The sequence below is a fragment of the Corapipo altera genome, unplaced genomic scaffold (genome assembly GCF_003945725.1).
Source record: "Corapipo altera isolate COAL_440 unplaced genomic scaffold, ASM394572v1 175, whole genome shotgun sequence".
Taxonomy (NCBI): Eukaryota; Metazoa; Chordata; class Aves; order Passeriformes; family Pipridae; genus Corapipo; species Corapipo altera.
In genome coordinates, this window is record NW_020884942.1 from 3,555,797 (window position 1) to 3,580,294 (window position 24,498).

The 24,498-nt window shown below is 44.7% G+C and overlaps 1 protein-coding gene across 5 annotated transcripts in view; it reads left to right on the plus strand.

Moving 5' to 3' along the window:
• Positions 1–9,133, plus strand: part of ST6GAL1 (ST6 beta-galactoside alpha-2,6-sialyltransferase 1) — a 40,882-nt gene extending 31,749 nt beyond the window's left edge. For all 5 annotated transcript variants that reach the window (XM_027661884.1, XM_027661881.1, XM_027661885.1 and 2 more), the window contains 3 exons: positions 4,260–4,361; positions 5,623–5,797; positions 7,661–9,133. In XM_027661884.1, the coding sequence (XP_027517685.1) occupies positions 4,260–4,361; positions 5,623–5,797; positions 7,661–7,902 (519 nt within the window). In that variant the 3' untranslated portion in view covers positions 7,903–9,133. The remainder of the gene's footprint in view (positions 1–4,259; positions 4,362–5,622; positions 5,798–7,660) is intronic.
• Positions 9,134–24,498: the final 15,365 nt, after the last annotated feature.

Below are 24,498 nucleotides of genomic sequence, written 5' to 3' on the forward strand. Positions count from 1 at the left end.
TAAACAAACCTACGTCCTGAGGACCTCGCTGCCACCGTCCAAGCTCACTCAGCCCCAGCAGATGAACCTTAGGATTAAAGGGTGGGCTCAGTTCAGCGCACACTGTGTCTCACCTAAAAAATCCATTGCGCAGGCTCGAAGGCCTTACCCGCATTTGCAAAGCCCTGTATCTCCAGTGCACTTGTAACAAATGTGGGTAGAGACCTTTCCCAAATCTTTGTTCGCGAAGACCGGCCGTGATGATGACATTTTCCCTAACTTTGTGAGAGCTCTTTCTAGGTATGAGGCTGTCCCTCTACTGGTTGCCTTTGGCTGTCAGTAGGCTGTGAAGCAGACTCTCCAGGGTTAGAAGCGTGTCTAGCAGTGTATTGGCCCGTTCAGGAGCAGAAGGAGACCCTTGCTGCTGTAGGTACATCTCAGTGTGTTTGCACCCTTCTTCCATACAGCTGTTACCCTTCATGTTTGCCCATTTTGGGGGGAGAAATTTTAAGGTGTAGACATGCAGAGGGAAAACAAAGTCACAGTAGTGTGTGTTGGTGAGGTAATGGAGTGAGGTAGTAAAATGCCGAACAGGCCAGTACTCATTGGTAAAAGACCTGCTGTGGCACTGCAGCACCTCCTCACCCTGCAAGAGGAGGAGGAGGTTGTAGGCACATGAAGACTGAGGGGCTGGGAGAGGGAGAGATGAAGGGCTTAAACATAGCTTTTGTAATCCAGAACCAAAAAGGCAGGGTTTTTTTCCTTACCCCAAAGGTAAGATTTTTAGGCTGGAAGTTTTCTCATCTGCTCCTGTGTGAGGAGTCCATGGGAGCTGCTATGTAATGAGGTTTGAAGTTTCTCAAAACAGCAGCAGGAGCTTGGCCATCTGTTCCAAAGGCAAGACATGCAGCTAGTGTGTTTGCCTAGTTCACTTTGTGTGTCCTTTTTGTTCTTGCTTCTCTTGTGAATGCTGTTGCCACCTCTTTCTGCTCTTGGATCTTGCCTTCTCCACTTCCTGCTGTGCTCTGTGCTGCTGCTTGCTGCATCTTGATGCCCTTGTGTTAACACCCCCAGTTAGATGTGGGACAGTTTGTCCTTCCTGAACCGGCCTGGTTTAGAAGACATATCTGGCTGCTCACATCCTCCTTATGCCCTGTTTGACATCTCTTTTTTTTTTTTAATCTTTCCTTTCTGTGTGTATTTTTATACAAATGTCAGATAGGTGTTATCACTTAAGCAAACTTTCCCTAGAGGTTGTGGTCATTGCCAAACTGACAGTGATAAGAAGAGAAAACATGTACATGACCTGTGGGATATCAGAATTATCAGCACAGGGAGGAGGGGATCCATGTGGTTGTATAGCTTAATATGACTCTTCATGTGCAGTCTCTTACTTTGGACCAAGTGTAGTTATAGCCATGGCATTGTAGTATTTCTGTTCTCCATGTGGATCAGCCTGCAGTCATGGGTGACATTCCCTCGAGTGGAGGCACCAGCTTAGAAAAATTCAGTTATAGGGAGAACAATATTGTTGCAGTTTTTAGAGGCGAAAGTTAAAATGCAGCGTAGATCTGGCTGCTGACCAGGGCAAAAGATATGAGTAGTGCAGGAGCCTCTCGTCTGGGCTTTATGAACTGACCATCTCTAATTGCAGTCCCTGTTATCTTCAGAGATCACCGGATTGAAAGCCTGATTTTCTGATGGGTTTATTCGCACTTTTAGTGCTGTTCAGTGCTGTTCTAGTCTTGGTGACATCATTTAAACCTTCTTGTGAGTGGGGTTGCCTGATCACATTCTGTTTTCAGGTTACTGGGCCTTGCCCAGAGCTCCTGCAGGCATCACATACTGGCTGGAGAAGCTGTAGTTTGTTCTTGTTCTGGGATTGGCTTTTCTTATGTTATTTCTTGGCCTTTCTGGGAAAAGGAATGAGATTGTGGCTTGGCTGCTTTTATTTTGGCTCTTACTATTGATCAATCCATTCCCAAAATGAAGGAAATGGGATTTCCTGAATCTAATCTGTCAGAACTAGCCTGTATTGAGTAGCATCCCTTTGGCATGCGTGGCCAGGGGCCCTAAGTTGCTTAGTAATTATTTTAGGGTATTTTTCTGTAATTTGCATTACATATCTGAGGGTGGATGGTTATAACAGTAGAGTGGGGTATCTTTTACATCTGTGCGGGTAGGGAAAGGTTAATAGATTTGATACTGGCAGGAGGGGGAGACAATTGCGATCCCCAGATCTGAGGATAAGCTTGTAGGTCCACAAGTTTGGTAGCTGTTTTAAATAAAGAATTTATTCAACATTGCCTTGCTTTTTTTCTTAGACCTTGACCGGTTCATCAGCGGTGCTGCCTTTCATGGCTTGTTTTCCTGCAGTCTTACACAAGGCATCGATTTGCCCTGGGAAAGCAGCACATCTTGCAAAAACAAGGGCTGAAGTGTGTGCAAGGGGCGTGCCAATGTCACTGTGGAGGACACAGCTCTTTCCTGCAGAGCTGACCAAGGACCAGAGTTCCTTGTTCCTCCCAGTTCTTGTTTACAGTTCTCCAGGGCTGACTTCTTGCTGTCACAGAGAGCACTCTCTTCTTTGGCTGCCTGTGCTGTTTCTGGCACTAATGAGTCTGCAGGGAGGAAGAGAAAGGATAGAACACATCGGTGGAACGGGGGAAGATTGTGATGGGAAAGGGGATCGTGTTTAGATTACAGGACATTGACTGTGGAAGCCAGAAAGAAGGAAATCATTGTGATATCGTCAATAAATGTACCAAGAGAGTAGGGGCTGTATTAGCAAGATACTGCTTAAACTGTGAACTGGCTGAAGAACAAATTAACTAGGAAATCAGTAGATCAGTTAACTAATTAGGATCAAAAATCTGGGCAAGACAAGTAAATAATGTAGCAATTTAAATGAATTTAACTACTCAGAAAGAATCAGTCACTATCAGTATTAAACAAAACAAATAGGCACTAAAGTATCTGGGGAACCAGATTCCCCCAGCAAACGGGTTAAGTGACCAAGAGTTAATAAGTAGTCCCAAGACCCAGCCATGGGGCGTGAGGAAGGACACAGCAAACAGCTTGTGGCTGTGGAGGTTCTCCCCACCTGGTTTCTTATCCCTTTACTTTTGTGCCTATCGCAGCTCGCTCTGTGTCTCTGCCAACTCACATGGCTTTGCTTGGCTGACCCTTGCTTTCTCTGATGCTCAGTCTCTCAAACCCTCCTTTCGTGGGTGCTGCATCAGAGAAGTTCCTGAAAAATTTCTAGTCTTTAAATAGAAACAATAAAATGAAAATGAAGTGTCCATGTTCCTTGCCCTATCACTGTCCCATTGCAGTGCTGCATCCCGCTCGTACCCAGCTGAGGGGATGGCTGGTACCAACCTCTGTGCCCCTCCTTGCCTCTGGTTTCCACAGGCTGCAGGCAGATGTTCACACCTGCAGCATTGCACACTCCAGCTCACAAGCGGCCTAGATATTTTAGCTGCTGTAAGGAAAGGAAGCCAGGCAGCACACGTGGTCAAGGCCAAGCTCTAATCCTGCAGAGTTATGAACAGATGCGAAGAAACCCTTTTTACTTTTGAAATAAATCATATCTGGGCTAGCTGGAGTGTCCTTTTGCTCTGGTTACGGGGACAGCCAGGCAGGCTACTGGGGCAGCCAGGATGCTGAAGGACTAATTGGCTGGCTCATAATTAGATCTGTGGAGAAAATCAGGACAAATGGAAACTGATTTCTATGATTATGATTTATGATTACAGCGTTTACAAGCTGTGCCTGTACAGATGATGGCTTTGGGTGGGAAGGACAGGAGATGAATTGTTTAATTCTGATTGTTTGCTTTGTGCTGCACACCTGGGTTACCCTCAGGTGTACCAAACAGTTGTTGTGTCCAGAGTATAGAGAGAACTTCTCTGTTTGAAGATTGCCTTCTCATTGCTGCTCTCAGATGATTCAAACCTTCTTTGCCTAAGTTGGACTCCCCTGCTCTGGAGAAGCATAGAGAGCTTGGTGTGAGGCTGGGTTGGACAGGGGTGCCATGGTCTCTCATCTCCTCCACTGGTGGTCTCACAGCTGAGCCCTGGCTGCTGGAGTTCCTGCTGCTCAGGAGAAACCACCCACCTGCAGGCCTATTTTTTTTTTTTTTTTCTACACACAGTGGGGAATGCTCAGTAACCAACAGTGGCATGGCTGTGACTGTTTTCAGGTGTCTTTTACTGCTTGGCTGCCCACTCATTCTGACAACATACTGTATATCATTGCGTTTGTTGTTGTCATTCAAGCTTGTCACTGTTGAAGAGAAGCAGTTCCTGAGGGAAGCGCTATATAACACTGGAATTTTAATTGTCTGGGATCCAGCACCTTACCATGCAGAAATTCATGAGGTAAGGCTGAGTTTTCTGTAAATAAAATCAGATTCATATGCTTTGAAGTGCCTCGGTTAACCCACTTCCTGCTAACATGGGCAATCACTCCTTTGAAGGCCATTGTTTTTTACCTCTTTGTTATTGTGGATGTATCTGTGTGTACTTCTGAGAACACCCCATGCATGAGTGCTCCTATGAAAACACTTGCCTGTTCCTGATCCCTTGTGAAGGGCATCAGGCCAAGTGTAAGAGGTCACCACCTTTGCTTTCCCATGGACTGATGCCACAGGGAGGAGGTCACTTGTGGTTGCAGCAGTTAGAGGATGATCTGTTTTTTCTGACAGTTACTCTAAGATTTGCTGCTGGTTGATGCTTGGATATTTCAAGCACCAGTGAGACATGAGATATGCTTGATGCATTATGAATGGACTAGGAAACCCTCTGAAGATCTTAGCAAATGTCTCCTCTCTGTGTCAGCAAGGCTGAGTGGGTGTTGCAATCCCTCTAGCACTCACTTTTGATTTTGAGTACAAAAGAGCATTATTTGATAAGTGTTGAGCTTTGGAGACTTGTGGTCAAAGCAGGTAGAAGTGAACAGTCCATTTTTTACTCTTATTTAGAGTTCTATCTCTAACTGAAAGGTCTTTGCCTTCCTTTCTCTGGACTGCATTTCCTATTTTGTCACTGATGTTTATTCCTGTGTCTAGTCTCACAGCTCCAGGTGGCATAAGGGGGTATGTACAGCATGTTTAAGAGTCAGTAAAACCAGGATGGGATATTTGTAGCGTAGGAAAAAAAAATCTCAAAATGATTTAGAAAAACCCCATAAAACATTCCTAAGTGTTTTTACTGAAAAGAGAAGATTTAGGACGCAAATCAGCTCTGCCTGGTTTGGGAGGCTGTGCTGAGAACACTTGCCTGCAGAATAGGATGCTTTGTACTGCAGCACTGAGAAGGATTGGGGTCTGTAACATTTAAGGCAGAGTTCTCAATATCATCTGCTATTGGGAGGTACAGAAGGAAATTATACAAGATGCTGATGTCATTTAATGGTCCTTCACTGAGATTTGCGTTTTCCCTGCTCTGTTCACTGAGTCAAGTGGCTGCAGTGACCCAAGGGTTGCAGCTCAGGGTGTGCAGGTGTAGCAGGACCTTTTACCCGGTGTGCAGGTGTAGCAGGACCTTTTACCCAGCATCAGCAGGTTCACTCATCCTTGTTTCCTGTTGGTTACAGGAAAATGGGCCAGAAATAGTCTGACTTCTTGTTTCTGTTTTGCAGTGGTACAGAAAACCAGACTACAACTTTTTTGAAAGCTATAAGGCGTATCGTAGAACACATCCAGAGCAGCCCTTCTATATCCTGAATCCAAAAATGCAGTGGCAACTCTGGGATATTCTGCAGGAGAATTCCCTGGAGCATATTCAGCCTAATCCACCGTCATCAGGAATGCTTGGTAAGATAATCACCCTCTAAACTTCTGGTTCAGTTTGCAGGCAGGAACTCTCCAGGATGCCTTTTTACAAAGACAACTACAAATCTATGGTGCTTATCAGAGTTGTTTTTACAGTGTTTGTCTTATGCCAAAATTTAAGCTTCCTGTCTCTAAAGTAGCAGCTCAGTTGCACTACAGTAAGTGGTTTGCAGCACTCCTCTGAAACAGCAGTTACAAACACAGCCCAGTTCCATATGGAAACAGGAGGGCAGATTGCAACATTGGGAGGATCTCTAGGATTTCTAGCTTCTGGTGCCAGAGCAGTTCCCATGGAGTGTAAGAGGAAGGATATGGTTCCTGCAGGCTCAGATCTTGTCAGGCAAATAACTCTGGTTACTGCAGATGAATTCTGAGTGCTAGCCTGTCCATCCTTTCCATATATTATATATATATATATATATATATATATATATATATAAATGACTTACTGAGGGGCTGGGGATGGTCAGACTAAATAGTTGCCCTGAAAAGTTCAGTGATGTTCCCCCTTATGCAGCATGCTAACTTCTTGCTTGTCAGCATGCTAAATTCTGCCTCTCAGCAAAGGAGCTCATTTTACATTCTGCTGTTGCAAAGGTTTTCCTACTTAGTGGAAAGCAGATCTCATGACCAGATGAATAAAAAGGAGTGAACCTCTGGGAAAGCTCATGTGTATATGAAATCACACAGGACCTATAGTCTTGTTTGCCATGGAATGTCCAGCTGCTGTGCTTCCACCCTTCGTCTGCTCCTGTCTCTGCTCCCATCACTGCTGGGGCAGAGGCACCTTTCTGTAAACTTCCATGTAAACAGAGTTACTTCATATTTTTGCCAGGTCCAGCAGCTATTAAATGATTGCTGGGATATGTGCAGAATAACTGTGTAACAGCATAATTGATGACTTCAGCAACAAAATTGTTAGCAGGCACCAGGCCACATCGGACAGCAATTTCTCTATGGCTTAACTTGGGGCCAAGTTACCTGCTTTGTAAAGCAAATCACCTCGCCAAATTCAGGGGCATAGATGAGTTCTAGTTTCCAACTCTAGCTTCTCTGAAAGGTCTAAGTGTCATTGAAAGTTGTAATTTGAAAAAGTGGTTGAAATTGCGTTTAAAATGTGCCTTAGGTAAATGAGTGGTTTCACATATGGGTTCTTTTAATGTCTTGCAATCCGTATTCCTCTGATTGTGCAGAGTCCTTGATATCTCAGATACTGCGTGAATTTCTGTGATGTTGTACACTGGTTGTGATTCCCTGGTATATTCTTGCACTTAGAAGAAAAGCAGCCAGTAACTATGGCTTACGTCTGATCTGGCCGAAAAGTCTTCAGGCTGTGCCCAGTGTGATGTCCTCGAGTAGTTCCTGTGCCTGTCAGAAGACACAGGAGGGCAGCACCACTCTGCTGCGGGGATCCTGAGGAGCAAAGGCTGCTGAGGTCTCCCTGAGCATATCCCAGCACCAGTCCCATTCATATTCCCTGCATTCACTGGAGGCAGGTGGGGAAAAGACGAAAATCTCATCCCTGCTTATTCAAGCAGCTAAGTGTAGTACATGCTTGGCAGACACCCAAGTGAGAATGGTAGCACTCTTAAAAATTGGCCTTTTAGCAGGTCTGTCACTGTAAACAATCCGCTGTGATCACATCAATCGCACACTTTGCAAGGGGGAGCTTCAGAAGATATCCCTGATCTGGCCAGATTTGTTTCCTCCCCCTCTACTCTGAATGTCCCAAAAGGAAACCCTTCCTCTTGGAGCTGGATGCTCCTTGCTGCCTGCCTGTCTTGCTCGAGTGTTTAATTGGTTCTCTGGGCTGATATGGGCTGTCTGCCTTCCATCCCTCCCCAGGCATTGTGATCATGATGACGCTCTGTGATGAGGTGGACGTGTACGAATTCCTCCCTTCCAAGCGGCAGACGGACATTTGCCACTATTACCAGAAGTTTCATGACCATGCCTGCACCATGGGAGCTTACCATCCTCTGCTCTTCGAGAAGAACCTGGTGAAGCACATGAACCAGGGCACAGACGAGGACATCTATACTCATGGGAAAGCCACTCTGCCCGGCTTCCGAAAAGTGCGTTGCTAATGGATTGGTGTTTAGTTCTCCTTGACTGTCAAAGCACTTTTTAAATCAGGGTTGTCAGATTTGTTAGGTCTAAGCACTGGTGTGTTTTGACAGCTCTTCCATGTAGCAGCGCTTGCTCTTAGGACTTCGTTGACCAGCTCTGTGAGGTGGTGTTAACTCACTGTGGTACATCCACCCCATATCTGCATGAGTCACTGCAATAAATTCACTCTCAGTGGAGCCAGGCTCATGCAGTGGGTGGATACCTCTGTCTGCCTCTCAGCCCATGATGGTGTGTGGGAGATGCAGGAGAGGCTTTCTGAGCAGAGATTGCACAAGTTGGGATTGAATGGTGAATACAGTTTGGTTTGCTTAAAAAGGGTTATGATAGCCAAAAACCTAGTCCATTGGGAAACAAGAGAAATAATTTAAAATTTGTTCCCATAGTCCTAGGAGCTCTTCAGAGCAGGACTGATCTACGGAAATGCTGTCAAGCTGTGTACTGATAAGCTAAATTCCTAGTCCAAAATATTTCATTTTATAAATAGTTTGTAAAATTACCTTGACAACTTCCTTCTGAATTGTAAGACTTCTAAAACCACTCAGGTTACATTTTTGGCCAAGGAAGAGGGAGGCAACTCACGATTCAGTGATTCTTGCAAGACTTTTAAATCTTATTACTTTTTAAAAAATAATTTAAAATAAATTTTAGTGAACATTTACTTCTCCAGTACAGTGTTGGGCTTGGTACAGAAGAACCCTTATTTCAGAAATGTTTTGGGGAAGATGCTCCAAGGCACACACATGGGCGAGCTCACTGGAAGTCAGTACCTCTTTCCAGCTGTCTGCTGCTCTACCTTTGCAATTGTTGGCAAATTACTTCCTGTCCCCAGTAACAAATACCACAGAGCTGCTTCTAGATGAGTTCCAGTCTTCTGCAAGCTACCAGAAGGAATCTCTCGGCTGCTGTGTGCTTTTCTGAGTAGGTGGGGAGCAGATTTATTGCTTCCATGATTCATGAGGTGTGAGGAGGGAGAGTGTGCTCTGCTTCTCATGCTGAAACAGGCAGAACTGAGAAGGGCAGCTTTTTCCTGCTCCAGGGGTCTCCTGTGGCAGCATGATGGAAGTAGTAGCTGTGCAGTCTCTTGTATGTTGGTGAGAACACCTTCCCTGTCTCCTGTACTGGTGTGTTTCATCAGGTCTGTAAAGAAAGCTTTTTCTTCTCCTGTTTTGAATAAATCCTGTGAAGTCATTGGCCTGTTTTTGCCTTGGTGAAACCAGTGTAAATATCTTTGCTCCATGACCCTGGGGATTTGCACCAGCCTTGCACCAGTGCAGACAAAGCTGGGAGGGAGCTGCTCCCCTACTCATTCCAATGAGCCCATGGCTCTTGCCCTGCTGGTGAGAGGGCCACTGTGGAGCTGTTCCTTCAGCTCAGAGCCTGGCTCTCTGCACCCCCATCTTTTGGGATGCATTGGGTCTGCCAGTGCTTAACAAATTGTATGGCATATATGTAGGGAAAAAAGTTCAGGTCCTGGCACTACTACTCAGGAGTGCTAGGGCAGGAATCCTGTGAAGGCAGTTGTGTCTTGTTAAGCGTTCCTTTTCCCTGTGAGAGGAGAGAGCTTATGGGGGAAAAGTCATAAGGGGTTTATTGAGAGAGCTGCAGCAACCTCTCCCCATCACCACTCTTAGTTTCTAACAGTCCTAACTCTGGCCTTTGGATCAAGGAAGTGTCTGCCACAGCAATTTGCCTTCTTAGTATGTGTTTAGTTGAGACTTGAATACCTTTAGACTCTCTTCCTACATTGTCTCATTTGACATTTCCCACCATGTTATTTTCCCTGAGCATCCACCCTGGGAAGATCAGCCCAGCCACCCTCTTTGGCTCGAGCTGTGGAACTGATGGATAGCACGTGGCTTCTGGGAAGCCGGAACAATCTGCCTGCTGGTCACCTGGGGATCCCCAAACCACCTGCTCCTCTAGAGGGCTCCTGCAAGAAGACAAAATGTCAGACAGGCTCCCCAGGGTCTCTCAGAACCCTCCGTTATTTATGGCAGTAGTCTTGCACTGGGCATGGAATTTCAAATGTGATGTTAGCAGTTTTAGCTACATCCAGTGTGTGATTCACTTACAGACTAAAAACACTATTAAGGTATTATGACAGAGCTTAAAATAAGCCAGTTTTAACCATCTTTTTTTTCCCCTCTTCTTGGCTGCCTAGATCCCAATCTAATATAAATTGCAAGTGATGGCAAGTCTGGTATTTAGAAGAGCCAGGTGTATGTTAGTGGGCAGTAACAGCTAGACTGTAACAAAAGCCTCATCTCTCCTGCAGGCTAACCACTTCCAGAGTGAACAACTCTCTCCATGTAGAAAACAGGAAGAGGGCAACACTGCCCTTTCCAGTTACCTACTGAAGGGCTAAGAACTAGGAAAAATTCTCCATAATTATATGAGAAGGGTGGAAAACATTTCCAGCTGGAAACTGTTTTTTCCACTTTGCCTTTTTAGAGAGCCAGGAACACTGGTGGGGAGAGGTTTTCTGGTGAGCAGAGACCAGAGGAGGCAAGTGCTGCTGCCAGGGGGTCATGGTTGGATGAGGAAATAATTGGGTGATTTAAAGCAATGAAAATACGTTACTGACAGAGGAACACTGGACTTCATTGTCTTTAAAGGAGATTTTTCATTGTCTGGGCCTAACAAAGGGGCATGTGGGTTTTTATGGTTTGCTTTCACTAAAGGGGAGAAAAGTCCCAGAAATTCAAGCTGTTCCCACCTGAGTCAACATGCCTGTCCTCACCTCCCTGAGAAGAATGGAGTGGGTGAGTGGGAACTAGATCTGACAACCAGTGTATCAAGTGATGGTTAAAAAAATACATGCTGGCACTTCCTGGAGAGAAACACAAGCTGCCCCAGCCACACATTCCTTTGGTTTTGTGCATGCACCCAACTGAAGGTGTGGGAACAGTAAGATGGCTCATTCTCTGCTCTATACTGTGAAGTCTGACACTCTTGCCCAGCACTGTAGGTGCTTGTCTTCATTTGTGAATCGTACCAGCCTGGCAGGGAAACTGCATTACTTGCTTCAGGTGATGATACAAAGCACAGTGTTAAAGCATCAGGCTTCATTCTGGAGCAGATAATTTATGTGCATGGCCATATACATCTTAGTTCATATCCCTGTGCATTTATAGAAGAGATGAAAGTGAGGAAGATCTTGTGGAGGTGTGGATATGTTACCTGGCGTCCTGGGAAGGGAGCTGCCTGCAGTCACTGTACTCAGCAAGGCATCACCTGGAGCTCATGAGCTCCCTGGAGAATGCTGGGAGCAAGCTGGGACCCAGCTGGCTTTGTGCCTCACTCCAGGTTTCAAGAAGGAGCTACAGATCAGTACTCCCTTTTGAAGACAGAACTTTCAAGGAAGAGGATGTTCTTGCTTCTAGCTTGTCTTTAAAGTGCAGATGAAGGTAAAGTTGTAAATGTCTCTGTCTGCAAATAGCTGCTTCTCTTTTTGACCTAAACTCAGTGAGCTGTTCAGCAACCTTGTCTTGTGAAAGGTATGGAAAATGGCTTCAACACACAGAACCATGACTGGTCATCCTGGTAACACAATGGAGGGAGATCTGATGTCTCTTGGAATTGGTAACACACAGCTCATGCCATGCACAACTTGTCTGCAGTTCTGGAGGTGGGTATGGAGGGCTTCTTTCAGGGGATTGTGCCAGAGGGTTTACAAACACAGCACCCTCACAGCATATCCGCTGAGAAAGGAAGTAGCCCTTGAGGGAGCCAGCTTTGGAACCCCTCATCTTCCATCCAAGTCCTGTGAAATACTTCCCTCTGTAGGTAAGTGGTTCCTGCTGCTACTTATCCTCCAGGTATCACCTCTGCTGAGGTGACACCCGAGGATGTTTGTCTCCAAGTTTTGTGTGAGTTTGTATGTGCTTGCTGGCCTAAACTCAGCTTGCAACTTCATGTGTGATACAGGGAGAATTTAATCTTAATTGCATCTTTTGGCAGGCGAGTCAGACTTGAAGCTTAGCACTCTACCATTAATTTCAGTGTACAGTGTACAATGAAGAAAACTGATTTGGGGATTTCAGCAATGAGCATTTGAAAAAAAAAATTCCTGTGTTTTGGGAAGATACAGGAATGTTTGCAAAGCAGAATGGAAGATGAACAAGGAAAATCTGACCTTGGAGATGGTTTGAAAAAGTGTGTATGTCTAGTGCACTTTATTCTAAATAACCCTCTGACAGCCAGAGAAGGGCAGAAAGTGGAGGGAGTGAACTGAAAGCGGTTTGGTTTGGAGTAACTTCTGGCAGGAGGGAGATCTCTTTGAGCAGAACAGACACTTCCCAGGGAGCTTGGCTTGCTGTCTCTGTGCCAGCTCTGGGTGTGCTGCTGGTTTTGGAGGTCAGTGTGCATGGAAAGCTGTCCTTATCGGAACAAAACCAACTCGGAATGTCTTTATTTCCATTCATGCAGTATCTTGCAGTGTTCTTCCTCTCTGGCCCTGGTATCCTTTACAAAAGCAATGGCGAGGTGCTTCCATGAGCCAATGCCAATTCAAACCTGTGACAAACCCGTCTTCAGCAGGTACTGATGGCCGTTCTACACGTCAGAAAAAGTTAAAACTTTAGCATGGGGATGCGTAGTTTACAGTTTCAAGGAATTCTAAAACCTCTGAGCAGGAGAACCTCAGAAGGAGGGTCCTTCTAACAAGGTGATTAAATCAGCCAAGCTTTTGCTAATCCTGCTCCAGAATGGCTCTGCTGTGTGTTATCACCTGTTCCAAGCCTCAGTAATTCACACAGAACCCTCCACGGGTGCTTATCTTGTACCACTCCAGTGATGCTGAAATGCCTTGGGCCATTTCAGGTCTATAAACCCAACCAAAATGTGGAAAAGCTGACTCCTTCTCTGATAGTTAAAGACTAAAATGAAACACAGGGCCCTGGATGGTGAAAGTGGTACCAGCATTTGTAGCACTTGTTTCCTTTCCCAGAATAAAATAAAATATGTGTGAAAGTAGGCTGTATTTCATTAAAAGCCAGTTTTGGATACACCCAGCAGCATAAAAATAGGAAAATTGAGTTACATGCTCAGTATGTGCTTTATATATTACAAAATAACTGTAATTTATCGTGCCTGAGGTGTTACATAAACACTAATCTTAACAAGTATATGGAGGGGGAACTTCCTTGGCTTTCTCCTGCTTGACTGAGTGATCCACACCCATTCAGAAATGCTGAATAACTGCATTACCACTTAAAATACTTCTAAGAAACAGAACCTGAGATAGATCAATGAAGTATCCTACCTTCAAGGAAGCTGTAAATCATTTTCATGAACTGAGAATCTGTTTCCCCTCTCAGTTGCCTATAGTTTTCTCAGGTATCTTCACAGACATTATTTGATTCTCTCTTGGTTTACCAAAGATATATTAAAGACCCACATTTCTTAAGAAAATATGTGTGAGGGGGCATTTGCACTTGAATTTAGGAAGAAGGCTAAGCAAACAGTTAAGGCTGGACCTCCTGTGCCTGAGACAGAGTGCAAAGCAGTTTGTTACTGGGGGAACGGAGTTTTCTAGAGAATTTAGAAGATGATGTCTTGTACCAGCTGCCGGTTCAAGGTTATTTGTATAGGTTGTGGGAACTGGGACTGAAGCTGAAGAATTTAAAGGAAATTGCAAAGAAATCTTGTTTATTTGTTAGGACTGAGATGCTCAAAGCAGTTTAGATGAGAAGCAACTCAATCTTGTTGAAGTAGGACTGTCGTGGCAGATAATTTGAGCCTGACAAGGCTAATTGTGACCAATAGTTTAGAGAAACTCTTTTCTTATTTTTAATGAGTAAAAGTTCTAATTTGCAAATATATGACTTGCGGTCTCTTTTTAGTTTTTTTCCCCACTTCTAGTTTTAGGCACTGTTTGTGTAGGAAGATCAGTGAGTGACTGGGACAACATGATAACGATTTGGCATTCTTGCCTTTGAATGGCCTGGGGTAATTGTGTGGGTAAGGTGTGTATCCTGACAGCAGGTCTGAGCTCTCTGTGTCCAGCTTGTCTCCAGCTGTGCAGGTCTTTGAACACTCTGGAGGTGCCAGGATTGTGGAGTGCTGTTTCTGCCCCATGATTTTCAGACTACTGTAGTCTTGCTCAATAAGCTTTCAAGGTTGAGCTCTGAGACAGCTTGAGCTGACTTAGAGCTCACCTCTTGGGTGAGCTGTTGCCTCTGAGCTTCCCTGCTGAGCTCCTGTGGAGGTCTGAAGTGTCCCTGTGTCCTGGGGATAGACACAGTACCTCCTGGTCTGGACTGTTCTGCCACCAAGTGGAGGTGACACTCCCAGCTGCATCTGGGAGTGGCTGCTTTGCTTGCCATGATCTGACTGCAGATTCTGGTGAGGGGTGCCAGCAAATAGCCATAAAATGGGCATGTGTTCATAAACTGAGCCCAAACAGTCATTGTTGGATTGACTTCTCGTTGATCCTACCCATGTCCTGCTGGGACACTGGGGTGGAGGTGACTGTGGATGCTCCAAACAACCTGTGTTACAGCGCTGCTAACCTTGGGGTTTCTCTTCTCATGAATATGGGACTCAAAAACATTCCCTTGGTGACAGGGCAATAAAACCATCTCCTCCCTGGCTGTGTCCTACAAGGAAGCAAGGAGGTTTCTCCAGATCTCAGTTCTCGATAGGTATAAAGAAAACAAGGGCAGAATAAGTGAGTGTGGGTGGGACACCTGCAGCTGGAAGCTGGGCTTTGGTGAAGCTGTGCTGCTCCAGGTTTCATACTGAAAGTTTCATCCAGCTCTGCACGCCAGTCCCTGGCCTCCTGATGTCCTCCTTCCTGTAGACAACGAAACCTGAAGGAATTCTGGTTTACTCTGTTTTAATTTCACACTTTTAGTTAATAATTAAATATAATGATGGTGCTATAATGCAGCATTGTCATATGTGGCAGAGAATGAAAAAAATAGCAAATGAGTATCCCTGGTGGCATGAGCGAACAAGGAAGTGGTATGTCAAGAAATCAGCTGGTTTTGTCACTGCCATAAAATGGACAGTACAGGAAATAGTTTTAAGCTCAATTAATTTTCAGTTCGTTAAATTGCTATTAATATTAAAACAAAGCTTGTGTTGCCCCCTGGTAGTCCCCTTCCTGTCCGACCCCTGTCACTTCGAGTGTGTCAATGGCCACACAGGAACCTGGGGATTCCTGCACCATGGAGGAGCTGTGTTTCAACCCACTACACCTTCCCCCACCCTCGAAGGTCTCTGGGGAGTTGGAAAAGGACAGTGAAGGTTGTGTCTTTCTTTATGAAACTTGTGTCTATGCAGTGCTGTAGTCTCATCACCAATCCTGGGAGCAGATGGTTTCTGTAAAGCTGTGTTCTGTAGCTTCAGCGTTACATGAATGCTTTATTCACTAATCTTCCAACGTAAGCATCTTTGGAAAAGCTGATACACAGAAGATTAATAGCAGCTGAGCCAATCCCGTTACCTGAAGTCTCTGTTTTTCCAAAGCATAATTTGCCAGCACACTCCTCTGTGAGCTGAGGCCTTAAATTCCCCCCTGTGCCCAGCTATAACTGTGAGGGGAATTCACAGGGAAGTTACTAGAAGAAAAATAAATAAATGAATACAAAAAAGTTCAGCCTTGTGGTTTGCTGAAGCAGATGAAGCTGAGGTTTTAATGCAGCTAGAAGGTCATTAAAGGGTGAGGTGATGGGTGCGGCTGTAAATCGATTTTAAAGTATTAAGGAAGAGGAACCAGTGATGAAAAGTGCGTATATGTGGGAGCTGTGCACCACACTGCTTTCAGCATAAGGAAACTAGAAGGGCAGATTTTTTTCATCTCTGTTACAAACCACACAGGGGTGGATACAGCTGTCAGTATTTTGTTACAAAAACCCTGTACTGCAAAACCATCCCTCTCCATGAGCTTAATCCGTCCAAACTCCCCGAAGCCCTTGGGTACAGGTGAGTGTCTAGCTTGAGGTTTTTGGTTGTGATGAAGTTGCACTTCAAAGCTCTTCTATGGATCAGCAAATGCCAGAAACACTTTATATTTTTCTTCCAAGGAGGGCTGAGCCTGCAGTGACTGCTCAGTACAAGGCTGAGAATTGCAGTGCTTGTGAAAGCAGGAAGAGTGGGTGATATCACTCTGACTTGGTGCCCAGGACTCTCAGGAGCTGTTAGGAGTTTGCATGCTCAAAATGCCCTTTGGAGAGTCCCCCTCATCACTTGCTTAACTGCCTTCCAGTTAAAAATGTATTATATATTTATTTGCTAATGTACCTATTGCTTTGATTCATGAAGATAGTGATCTGGCAGAACTGAGGATGGTTTTTCCAAAGCTCTTAAAAACAGCTCTTCCTGTAAAGTCAGAAGGTGATTATTCCACCATGAGCAACACTTGGCATTTGTTCATTGGTCAAACAGTAACAAAAGCTTAATGATCATCTGGAAAAGTAACCAGAAAATGGCATGTTCGATGAGAGTAGGAAGAGCTGTGAAATCAGTTTCAGGAAATTTTTTATAACAAGCAAAACAAAAGCCCCAAACCCATCCTATCAGCCGTATATCTAATAGGCTAAGTACTTGACATGCACCTTCATAGCTTGGCACTGAGTCCCACTTGGCAGGAAGGAACGTCCTGAGTCAAGGTGATTTTGCTGCAGTATTAATATTTTAAGGTCCTTTACTCAAGCAAATACACAGGCACTCATAAGAAATCCAGTAGTGCTATGGAAACTTTCCATTTGTAAACCTGAACAGGTCCTTGCCCGGAGCAGAAACTGGAGAATCTTCCCTTGTATGCCTGATGTGAGGAGACTGCAGGAAGGGATTTTGTGCTGATATGCAGTGTTGCTTCTCACTTCAGTGAGAATTATGAATTATGCTGCCCGGTGTGATTTTAAGAAGTTGTTTTTGTGCTCTTGGGAATTCCTGGCTTTTACTGCCATATGAGAAAGGTATGTGTGTGTGTGTATATATGTACAGGCATAAGGGGAAGAACCAAAGAGCTACAGAGCAAAGCAGTGGTATTTTAAGCAAGAATAGCAGCGAGGGGCATCCCTGGCTTGGGAAAATTGGAAGTGGGAAAAATGGAATGTGTCCCTGCCAGTGGCAAGGGGATTGAAAGTAGATAATCTTTATTGTCCCTTCCAATTCTGTGATACCTTTTGGGGTCTGAAGGGTTTTGCTGTTGCATGTGCTTCCTGCAGTGCAGGTTTTCCCATAGTAGTGCAATATGTGGCCAGATTGCACTTCTGTATTACACCTGTGACACTTGCTGCTCTGATGCTTGCTGGTAGCTTAATTTTGAAGCCTGGGAAAGGTCATTAATCTGCCTTGGTAACAGATCACTGCCAATGTGCCACATGCAGGCCCACGAGCTGGAGGGCTGCCATGGGCTGAGATTCTCTGTATTTTATGGCAGTGTGTTGTCAATGCACAATACATTCCATTTTTGCTGTGTCTAGCTTCTTTTTCTCCTGTTTTGGGAGAGGATGGAATTCTTCAAGTACTTTTCTACAGTATTCAGTACTTCTAACAGTGCAGCAAAATCCATTATGAGGACGAAGCTCAGGCTGGAATTTGAGTAGTGGAAATATTTGCACATGCTTCAGAATGTGAGCAGGTGTAATCAGTGGGGATCTTCACACAAGCTAAAGGCCATCTGTAAATGAAAATTAGTTTCTTTCATTCAACTGCTATTTAATGAATATTGCCTGCCTTGATTGAGTTCCCAAGGTCAGTGCTTCTGATCCATTCAGATTATTGTAGATTGGCCAGTGTCTTCCCTGCCACTCTTTGGCTGCTGAGTTTTGTAGTATTTGAAGTAATTAAAGCCACTAGTGTAGTCTAAAACCAGCTTTCTAATGCTTGTTACCACAGCTGCTGCTCAGTTTCTCTCTCAAGATTTGTTATCTGATACTTTCAGGTATCTGGGTGGAAGAAAAGAACTCCAAAAAAAAAAAAATGCCTAAATGGGATAAAACCAGAGCCTCTTCCTGAAGTGCAAATAGATACTTCCCACAGACAAAAATAGTATTTAAAAATACATATTTAAATTAAAACAGCCTTTAGTATGTGTTGTAAAAACTTGCACAGTTTCAACTTTCTTATTACAAACCTAAGGGATTGAGAATTTAAAAATGAGAGTCACTTGAGCTGTTCGAGAAAAATCCTGGAGCCTGGTGGTTTGCTCTTGTGAAGTAATTTAGCATCTCCTCAGAACAGCAGCTGTATGTGTTTGGCGAGTGTCCTGTCCCCAGTTCACACGTTTCAGTTCAAACACTGAGATGCTTGTGCCCCTGAATACCTTGATGTATGTGGAGTCAACTGAGGAGTGGAATTGCACTGTGGATTAGCTGGACCATGGGTTCCTCCATGTTTTCCTGGGGGCTTCCACAGGAGAAGGAAGTGCAGCTGGGAAGGTGCTGTCCCTGGGCCCCCCCAACCCCTTCTCCCCTTGAGGCAGAGAGATGGGACAGTGGTTCCAGATGCCAGCAGCTTCTCAGGGCAGGGGAGTTCCCTCTTCCTTGCTTTGAGCATATGGGAGATACCCTGTTGTACAGGGTCGGGAGTCTCATGTTCCTGTTTATTTTTAATAAATTAGGAAAAAAAATGCCATTTTATATTGACTATTTCAATATGTGCATGTCACTTTTCCCTTCTTGCAGGTTTTTTTTTCTAATTATAATTTTCTTGAAGCCAAAGTTATTAACATTTATCCTCTCAGGACCGAAAGCTTCTGTTCAGCTCTGAGTCACTTTTCCAAATACACATTAATTTACCCAACTTATTAATTTATCCAGAGCAGCTATGAGAAATGCACCAGTCTCAGACTGAAATTTGCTGAAGGAAAGAAGGAACATGTCTTTGATGTATCTTCGGGGTTCAGCTTCGTGAGAGATGTATTGAAACACTCTGAATGTTTGGGGAGGCAATCCAGGAAAGTTTGATGACTGATTTATTCCCAGTGTGCAAATGGGACAAACACCCAGGTGCGGGGGAGCTCCCCAGGGCTGTGGTGCCCACATGTGTTCTCCCCCTCACCTCCCCTCCCGGCTCCTAGGGCTCCAGCTTTTAAATTGGCCTCAGCTTTCTCCCTGCTGACCTGTTCAGGAGAGGATGTGCATTGCCAAAGGCATCTAGTGCTCCAGTTTGCAGACCAACCACAAACTTGCAAAAGAAGTGTCTGGTTATCTGGGTGGCTTGAGATCACTTTTCCCTGGTTTTGGAAAAAAAAATGCGTATACTTGGCTGTTTATGTTATTCAAAATAGAGAAAGCTGTTAAAAATATTCTTCAAAGATATAGGTGGGAAAAATGGCTAAAACGCTTTTATGTGTTTTGACCACAATGAAATCTGCAGTGTCTGTATCTCAGACCTTGAGCTGACTGCTATGAATCCCTGTTGGAGTAACAGAGCCAGTTGTCCTGAAGAAGCCTGTGGGAAAATCATATGCCTGAAGCATGGGAAATGGCATTTGCTTTGGGATTGTCTGCCAAGGCAGAGAACTCTCATGAGTTGGTAAGTTGATATCTGATGTGCGGATTTCCTCTGTTCCCCTTCTCTTAATTACTTTATTCTTATCTGAAAGTGAATTCAGAGAAGTACAGCTAAAATAAACATCCCTTCTCTTTTCTTGGAAATGCAGCTAGAAAAGTCTATGAACTTCCAGGTTAATGAGCAACTTTCTGATGCAGCGTGGGGGTAAATCTCTCCTCTACTTTTGTGTCAGATGGAAAGTTTAGGAGATGGAGGCATTTCCTGCTGGGAGGGGCTCGGAAATTTGTGCAGTGACGAGCAGTCCTGATGCTCCTATCTGCATCAGGCAGTTGTGTGCAGCACAGTGCTGTGGTGTGGGGTCTCAGCCAGCGACGGAGTGAGGGGCAAGTGCCCCTCTTGGGGAGCAGGGGGTCACTGATGTCTCTCAGCTGGGTCCTGACACCAAATCAGAAGCCAGGGCTTCTGGTTTCATTAGCAGTTACAGACTCAGCTGTAGATACTTAGGCACTGAAAACTTGTCTTATTAATGTTATTCTCATTGATTTACTAGTGAGTCATTTTTTGTTTTTTAATGGAAAGTGGTGGGGGTTTTTAGGCAAATGATATTAAAAAACTTAGAAATAAGATTGAGTGAAGCTCTTACTGTTGCTAATCAATTTTCCTTTGTTCCATAAACATATTTTTGTTCTATTATCATCATCATCATTTTGGATTGAAGGGAGCCTTTTTGTTATTTATTTATAAGTCAGTTATCTTGGCTTCTTCTTTTCTGTCTTCTTCTCCCTGATTTGTATTTCACTTGTAAGATAGCCCTTTTGAGATGAGAACCCTGACTGATGTTGGGAGTTTTGCAATGGACTCTGATGTGACTAGAGAGTACCTTCTGTTCCCTGTATCCAAGGGGTCACTTGGACCTTGGTACCTCATGTTTACAAATGAGTTGGGCATCTTGTTTGAGCCCAAGTTCAGTGCTGGTGTTGTTGGTGCTACAGCAGGGTCTGCTGGAAGTGCAGACCCCCAGGGGATGGAAGGGCTCTGTGGGGAGTGAACGTGGAGAGGTTACTGTTGGTCTTCCACAGAAAAAGCTTGTGAAACTTTCTGCCAAGATATTTGAGATGTCAGTGTCGTTCATGCTAATTTTAAGCTTTAGGAAGTTTCCACTGGGCTGTTTATAGACTGGTTGCCTCTACAAAGGCCCAGAGGGACTTTTTCTGTAGAGCAAGCCTGAGAACTTCACTCAGGCAGACTAGCTAGGAACTCAAGTCTTCATTTTTTGTATTCAAATGTACAGCTCACTAAACAGGGTGAATCCTGCAGACTTAATGCAGCCTCTCAAAGCAGACTGACCACACTGATGTTGAGGGAACTACTCAAAAGCTTTCAAGTGAAGGCTTGTACCTGCATGTATGTGTGTGGGGCTGGGGTCAAAGATACGAAGAGTCTCCAGTACCCCAAAATCTGTACCTTTTGAAAACAAGGCTATGGGGTTATTTCCTCTTCTGCAGCTGGCATGCTCCTAAAAAGTTAGGAGGAGGCCACACACATCCTCACAGACCAAGGACAACTTATTTTGGGGAAGTCAGTTTTTACACCTGACTCGGTACACAGTTGTTTCCTCCCTGATTCCTGCTATGCTAAAAAACTTGCAGCCTGACTGGATTCATGGTTTTTGGAGCTCTTCTGCTTGGTAGTGCACAAGAAGAGGTTTCATACTGGAAGCAAACACCTCTGCAGTTGTGAGGATAAGCAGCAATGAGCAGAAATCATCATCATCATCATCATCATCATGGCTGGCCTTCGCGAACGAAGATTTGGGAAGGGCTCTACTCACATTTGTTACAAGCGCATTGATGGCTAAAAAGACCAATGCGAGATAGACATGTCCGGTTGCAAAAGGCACAGCAAAAAGACTCCTTAGGTGGTAAATTCTGCAAGGCACGATTCTTTCTGCATTGTCTTTTCTCCTCGAGTGATCCATCAGCAGCGTTATAGATGGTGTGTCTCTAGACCTCCCAGTTGGAGGCCAGAGTAGACCAGTTATGTTGATCAATACGGCCGAGGCTGAGATGTTGTTTCAGGGAGTCCTTGTATCTTCTCTTCGGGGCTCCTCTCATGCGGCAGCCGGTGGCAAGTTCACCATAAAGCAGGATCTTAGGGAGGCGGTGGTTGGTCCTTCATCCTGGAGACGTGCCCTGCCCAGCACAGTTGTTTTCTCAGCAACATGGCCTCAACGCTTGTGACTGCTGCTTGTTCTAGAACAGATGGATTGGTCACATAATCTGACCAGTGGATGTTTAGGATTGTATGAAGGCAGCGTTGATGGAAGCATTCTAGGAGATGCAGGTGGTGGCGGTAGATGACCCATGATTCAGATCTATATGAAAGAGTAGACAGCACAATGGCTCTGTAAACACTGATCTTTGTACTTTTCTTCAAGTGTTTATTTCGCAAAACTCTTTTATGAAGCTTTCTGAAGGCACTGTATGCCTTTGCTAACCTGTTGTCTATCTCTCCATCAATCTTACCATCTGAGGAGATGAGGCTACCCAGGTAATTAAACTGCTGGACTGATTTAAGCTCTGATTCGCCAGTTGTGATATGGGGATGATGCAAGACTTCCTGAGGTGCAGGTTGATAGAGAACTTCTGTCTTCTTTAAGCTGACTTCCAGCCCAAAGAGCTCAGCAGCATCTGCAAATCAGGATGTTAAATGCTGCAGAGCTGCTTCTGTGTGGGCAACAAGGGCGGCGTCATCAGCATAAAGCAGCTCCCGGACAAGATGGTTTAAGGTCTTGGTGTGGGCCTTCAGTCTCCTTAGGTTGAATAGACTTCCATCAGTACGATATCAGATGTAGATACCGCCCTGATCATCGAGGTCTGCTGTGGCCCTTTGAAGCATCATGCTGAAAAAGACTGTGAATAGGTAGGAGCGAGAACGCAGCCTTGTTTCACACCATTGGTTATTAGAAAGGCCTCAGAAAGTGCACTGCCATATCTGACCTGGCCGTGCTGATACTCACAGAGTGAGATGATCATTTTAAGGAATTTGGGGGGACAACCTCAATGTTCCAAAATCTACCATAGACCTTTTCTGCTCACAGCATCGAAAGCCTTGGTGAGGTCAACAAAGGTTACATAGAGACCTTTGTTCTGTTCCCTACACTTCTCTTGCAGTTGTCTGAAAACAAATACCATGTCTGTGGTACTCCTGTTGGCTCTGAAACCACATTGGCTTTCAGGTAGAATTCCTTCAGCTATAGCAGGTATTAGTCTGTTCAAGAGTATTCTGGCCAGGATTTTGCCAGCAATGGAGAGCAGAGTAATACCATGGTAGTTTGAACAGTCTGATTTAATTCCTTTCTTCTTACACAAAGTGATGATGACTGCGTCACGAAGGTCTGATGGTAGTTCACCTAGTTCCCAACAGCACACCACAAACTCGTGAAATTTAGCATGGAGTGCTTGGCCCCCATGTTTCCAGACTTCGGGTGGAATTCCATCAACCCCAGCTGCCTTGCCGGTTTTCACCTTCTGTATGGCCTTAAGAGTTTCTCCTGAAGTGGGGGCAGTATCCAATTCATACTTCAGTTGTTGTGTGATGGACTGAATTGCTGAGTCTTGCACTACACAGTTGGTACTGAAAAGAGTCTGAAAGTGTTCAGACCATTGATTCAGAATGGAGGTTTTATCTGTCAGAAGTATTTGATCATCAGCACTGAGTAGAGGGCTTTGTACCTGGTATGTAGGCCCGTATGCTGTTTTCAGGGCCTCATAGAATCCTCTGTGATCAGAGGATCTGCGCATAATTGAGTTTTCTCAGCTAGATGGATCCACCACTTGTTCTGAATGTCACGGAGTTTCTGTTGGAGCCTGCTGCATGCGAGACGAAAGGCTGTTTTTCTTACGTGACAGGATGGCAGTGCAAGGTGTGCTTGGTGGGCGGTTCTCTTCTTCCTCAACAATTCCTGGATCTCTTGATTGTTTTCATCAAACCAGTCCTTGTTCTTCTTGAAGGAGAACCCTAAGGATTCTTCAGAGGACTGCAGGATGCTGTTTTTAATATGGTGCCTAAGTGTTTCAGGAGAGGCATCTGTAGAATCTATGGAATGGTTTCTGAGCCTAGTTTGAATATTTGCCTGGAATTTCTCTCTTACTGTGGCTGATTGGAGATTGTTAATTTGGAGTCTTCTCCTTGGGATACTATGCCTTTTGGGTTTGAATGTGAGATTGAAGCTGAGTTTGCAGCGCACCAGCTGATGGTCTGTTTGGCATTCTGCGCTGGGCATCACGCGGGTATGGAGGACATCGCAAACATCTCTCCGTCGCACCAGGACATAATCAATGAGGTGCCAATGCTTAGATCTGGGATGCATCCAGGTTGTCTTCAGACTATTTTTCTGCTGAAAGATAGTATTAGTGATGGGAAGCTGTTGCTTTGCACAGAATTCTAGCAGAAGGCAACCATTATCGTTGCAGTTTCCAACGCCATGCTTGCCTAATATTCCTTTTCAGGCTTCAAAATTCTTTCCTACTCTAGCGTTGAAATCACCAAGGATAATGATCTTATCATCTGCAGGCACCTTTTGGGTAAGACGGCGCAGGTCAGTGTAAAATTTATCTTTTTCAGCAGGGTCAGCTTAGAGAGTTGGGGCATATATACTAAAGATGACAACATATTGCTTGCTGTGTAGTGAAAGGTGTAGGGAGATAATGCGGTCAGAATGACCTGTCGGCAGATTTTTGAGTTTAGGAACAATAGAGTTTTTAATCATGAAGCCAACTCCTGAGAGATACCTTTTGGTTCTGGGTTTACCTGACCAAAAGAGTGTATAACCAGCACCATGTTCTCTAAGGCTGCCTTCCTCATTGAGATGAACTTCACTGAGAGCAGCTATGTCAATGCTGAGACGTGATAGTTCGTGGGCAGTTGGGGCAGAGCGATGCTCAGGATGTCCACTATCTGCAGAATCGAGCATGGTTCTGATGTTCCAGCATGCTAGAGTTAATTTGGGTACACCTTTGGAGGCAGGTGCATGCCTTTGTCTTTTGATCTTTGTGGACCGCATTAGTAGAAGATGCCCATTG